This window comes from Morus notabilis, unplaced genomic scaffold (genome assembly GCF_000414095.1).
Source record: "Morus notabilis unplaced genomic scaffold, ASM41409v2 Scaffold165, whole genome shotgun sequence".
NCBI lineage: Eukaryota > Viridiplantae > Streptophyta > Magnoliopsida > Rosales > Moraceae > Morus > Morus notabilis.
Window position 1 is genome coordinate 66509 of NW_010363979.1, and position 3865 is coordinate 70373.

At 33.5% G+C, this 3865-nt stretch overlaps 1 protein-coding gene across 1 annotated transcript; it reads left to right on the top strand.

Moving 5' to 3' along the window:
• Nucleotides 1–445: 445 nt before the first annotated feature.
• On the top strand, nt 446–3122 carry LOC21406880 (non-specific lipid-transfer protein-like protein At5g64080). Its single transcript, XM_010105528.2, has 3 exons — nt 446–1038; nt 1633–1659; nt 2701–3122. The coding sequence occupies exons 1-3, from the start codon at nt 687–689 to the stop codon at nt 2880–2882; spliced, it is 561 nt and encodes a 186-aa protein (XP_010103830.1). The 5' UTR covers nt 446–686; the 3' UTR covers nt 2883–3122.
• The last annotated feature ends 743 nt before the right edge of the window (nt 3123–3865 follow it).

Below are 3865 nucleotides of genomic sequence, written 5' to 3' on the forward strand. Positions count from 1 at the left end.
TTCATTATAATGATAAGCAGAGGAGGCGTAAAAATGACTCAATTAAAAAGTTTTATTAGTAAAATAATTTTTTAAAATTTTGTATTTATAAAATAATTAAAAATAATTAAAAATGATCACTTTTTATAAAAAAAATAATTAGTCATTTTTTATAAAAAATAAAGAAGGTTATTTTATTAATTTTATTTTGTTAGATAGTTGTTTTAACAAATTATTCTGACAAATTTTTCTAAACGGAGAGAACATTTTAAAACATTTTTTATATTTTAAAGGGTGCTTGTAAAAAAATAAAAAAACATTTTAAAATAAAATACATAATGTATGTGAGAATATTTATAAAAATAATCTTAAATTTAATTGTTAAAAATTAACTCAACGACTACCATAAAGGTTCTCTATAAAATACTGTAAATACACAATAAAAATTCTAAGAAGGAAAATAAATAATAAAAAATAATTACCTTTTTCCCATCTCTCTCTCTCTCTCTCTCTCACATTCCATACTGAGCCACAGTGAGACCGCTTTTCCAGCTTCCATTTTCCATACCCCTTCTTCTTCCTCCTCTTCTATATAAACAACAACCAAACAATCCCCAAACATTCCCACAACCTTTCCCTTCAACATTTTTCCTCTCTCTGTCTCTCTCTCTCACATCCGTTCCTCTTTCTCTCTCTAAATCTCTAAAATGGCATCAGCATCAGCAGTGAAGATCGCTCTGTTCCTGTGCTTGTCGGCATTAGTACTTGCGAACCACGCGCAGGGAGCGTCACACCACGCGCCGGCGCCGGCGGTGGACTGCTCGAACCTGATACTGAACATGGCGGACTGCCTGTCGTTCGTGTCGAACGGGAGCACGGTGACGACGCCGGAGGGAACTTGCTGCAATGGGCTGAAGACGGTGCTGAAGGCCGACGCCAACTGCCTTTGCGAGGCCTTCAAGAGCAGCGCTCAACTCGGCGTCGTTTTGAATGTCACCAAGGCCATGACTCTCCCCACCGCTTGCAAAGTCTCCGCTCCCTCCGCCGCCAACTGTGGATGTCGGTTCTCTCTCTCTCTCTCTGTTTTCTTTTTTTTTGTTGTCCTCTTTATTGTGAGAGAAAGGTTTTCTTTTTCTGCTTTTTTTCCCCTTAAAAAGAGGGGAACGTTTTTTTTTTTTTTTTTTTTTTTTTTTTTTTTTTTTTTTTTTTTTGAATTTTTCTGCTTTTTTTTCTTTTAACGAGAGAGGATTTTTTTTTTCCTCACTGATTTTTTAAGCTAACTTTTCAGTTATATGCTAAATGGACAAAAAAAAAAAAGGACAAAACATGCTTTGAATTTTTGTTTCACTTTTTCTAATTTTGTTTGGCGGAATGGCGAAAGCTTACTTAAATCTTACATGTTTGCTTCTGCTTGTGGGTCTTGGATTGCGTTATGCTTTCTTTTCTCTTTTTTTTTTTTTTTTTGGAAGCATTTTTGAAAAATTAAAATGAAGATTATCCTATTTTTCTTCTCCTTTTTTCTATTTTCCTTGTACTGGAAATAACTTTAGCTAGCTCCTATTTTGGGCGGTCCTGATTTTAGTATATCATCATCATCATTAACGTGCTCCTAATTTCTTTTTTAATTTTTTTGTGACTTTTGTTGTTTTGCAGTATCGATCACCCCATCTGGTGCTCCTGGTATGTTCTACTCCTAATCTCAATGGATTTTGCTCTCTCTTTTTTTTTTTTTTTCATTTTTGGCATTATATTATTTTTCGCTGCATATTTTAGATTAAGGGACGAAAGACTCGTCAGATCTGCTTGAGATATGCTTATTTTGGGCTTTCCTCCGATTTATATATGTTTAGTATAACTAGCTCCGACGCAAAATCCTTGTTCTTTGATATGTCTTACAAGTACAGCTTCGTTTTGACATGTTTAAGGTTGATCTTGTTCTTAACGTTTGTCTTGTAACTTTTACTGAATTCTCTTGCATTTGCATTTGCATTTGGGTCTAGTGTCCAACAATATGCTTCTGAGTTTTCATTAACCGATTTTTTTGAATGACCAAAAAAAGAAAAAGATTGCTCTGAAAAAAAAAATTGTCTACTGTTGTCTCTTTAGGATTTTAATTTTTTCTTGGAAGTCTACCAAAAATGTTTTGTTGAATTTTTTATTTTTTATTTTTTGGTTAACTTGAAGGAAACAATGGCCGGAAATTAAGGGCTTTTTTTACTACATATCTGGTGCCATGCCAGTTATCAATTATTTTTTATGATCAAGAATAGAATATTTGTTCTACTGAGGAAATGAAGAGTAGAATAGTTGACCTTTGATCAATCGAATAAAAAATAAAATAAAATTTGGGTGAAATCAAATGCTGATAAACTGATGAATTTTGTTGCCTTATTAAGATATTTTCCTTCACGGATATTCCCCTCATATATATATATATATATATATATTTTTTTTTTTTTTTTGGGGGTCTTCCTCAAAAGTCTGGTCCTTTTGGACGTTTTGTTTGGTATGTTGTTTTTTCACAGCTCAATTGGTACACTAACTTGACCTAATGGATTATGTTTCTATCTTTACTTGCATAGATAAAAAGCCAGATTAGATTTTACCACTTTAATTGGTTTCTTCCATTTAAGTTCGACAACCTTAAGTTCTTCTATGTCTTGTTCAATTCATTTTCTATCAAAGTCGGTGAGCTTGAATTCTCTTATTACATGATTGCAGCTCTCTCACCAACAGAATCTGCTCCAGCATCTACAGCCGTGGCACCTGCGTCGGGTATCGGTGCCATTAATGAGCAAGCTCCGGCATCTGCTCCCGGCGGCCAATCTGGTTCATCTGTGCTCACCATTTCCGTCAAATCCCTTCTTGTTGGCCTTGTTGTTGCATCCCTCTCTTGCTTTTGAGCTTTTCAGTTTTGAGTCTCCTTTTGAGATCAATAGGCTACTGAGGGAATCATTGTTATTTCATTTTGATATTAACCATTTGGGGTTGTTCTCTTACATTTAGTTCTTTTCCTTGTGGATGGGGTGACTATAGTAGAAACTAAACATTCATTTTGTGGCTTGGAACCAGTAGTGTTCTGGATATCTTTTGCTAATGTATTAAATTGATCATTTCCTATAAATTTTGTTCTATCTTGTCAACTAAAATGTCCAACGTTTTTTTTTTTTCACAAAAGCCTAAACGCACTAGAATAAGAATGCTTGTCCTAAATACTCGTGTCGTTTTCCAAATAATCAAATATGCTCCTTCGGGCCTCACTTACTAGAACACTTATCCTATGCAAATTTCTCACTCAAAATTTTATTAGGGAATATTAATGAAAAATAAAACTATAAAGAAACATCAGAGTCAAGAAAATATCCCAGTAGAAAGGTCTAAAACGACTAGAAAATGACCAAAACGTTTACCTATTAAAATGCTTTTCCATTGATTGAAAATCAATGCTGTGTTGTTGAATAATCTTGAAATACATCTAACATGGTAAAAAAATTGAAAGAATGAACCGAATGTCCAAATTTTTTTTTTCCTTCCCTTATCAAGACATTACCAACTCCAAAAGAGTCATTTTGTACCATTATTTTAATTTTCACATACTAAAGCTTGACATCTGGCATTTTTGTCCACATAACTAAGTGACATCGAATACGGTCTCGTTCATTTTACCGATTTGAGTTTTCAATTCCAGTTTTGCTACAGTTAAAAGCTCTCATAAAAAGTCACTTTTAATTTTTTTTTTTTGCTACAGTTAAAAAGTCTCATATAAAGTCACATCTCAACTCAAATTAAAAACTCAAATTAATGAAATGAACGAGGCCGTTAAAATTTCAAACTACAAGAAGAACGGATTACACAAATGAAAGTTTAAGTTTAGGGGGCAGATGGA

Coding starts and splice junctions, on each gene's coding strand:
- LOC21406880 (XM_010105528.2), top strand. CDS start 687: ATGGCATCAGCATCAGCAGTGAAGATCGCTCTGTTCCTGTGCTTGTCG. Junction 1,039..1,632: donor CTCCGCCGCCAACTGTGGAT/GTCGGTTCTCTC, acceptor GTTGTTTTGCAG/TATCGATCACCCCATCTGGT. Junction 1,660..2,700: donor CACCCCATCTGGTGCTCCTG/GTATGTTCTACT, acceptor ACATGATTGCAG/CTCTCTCACCAACAGAATCT.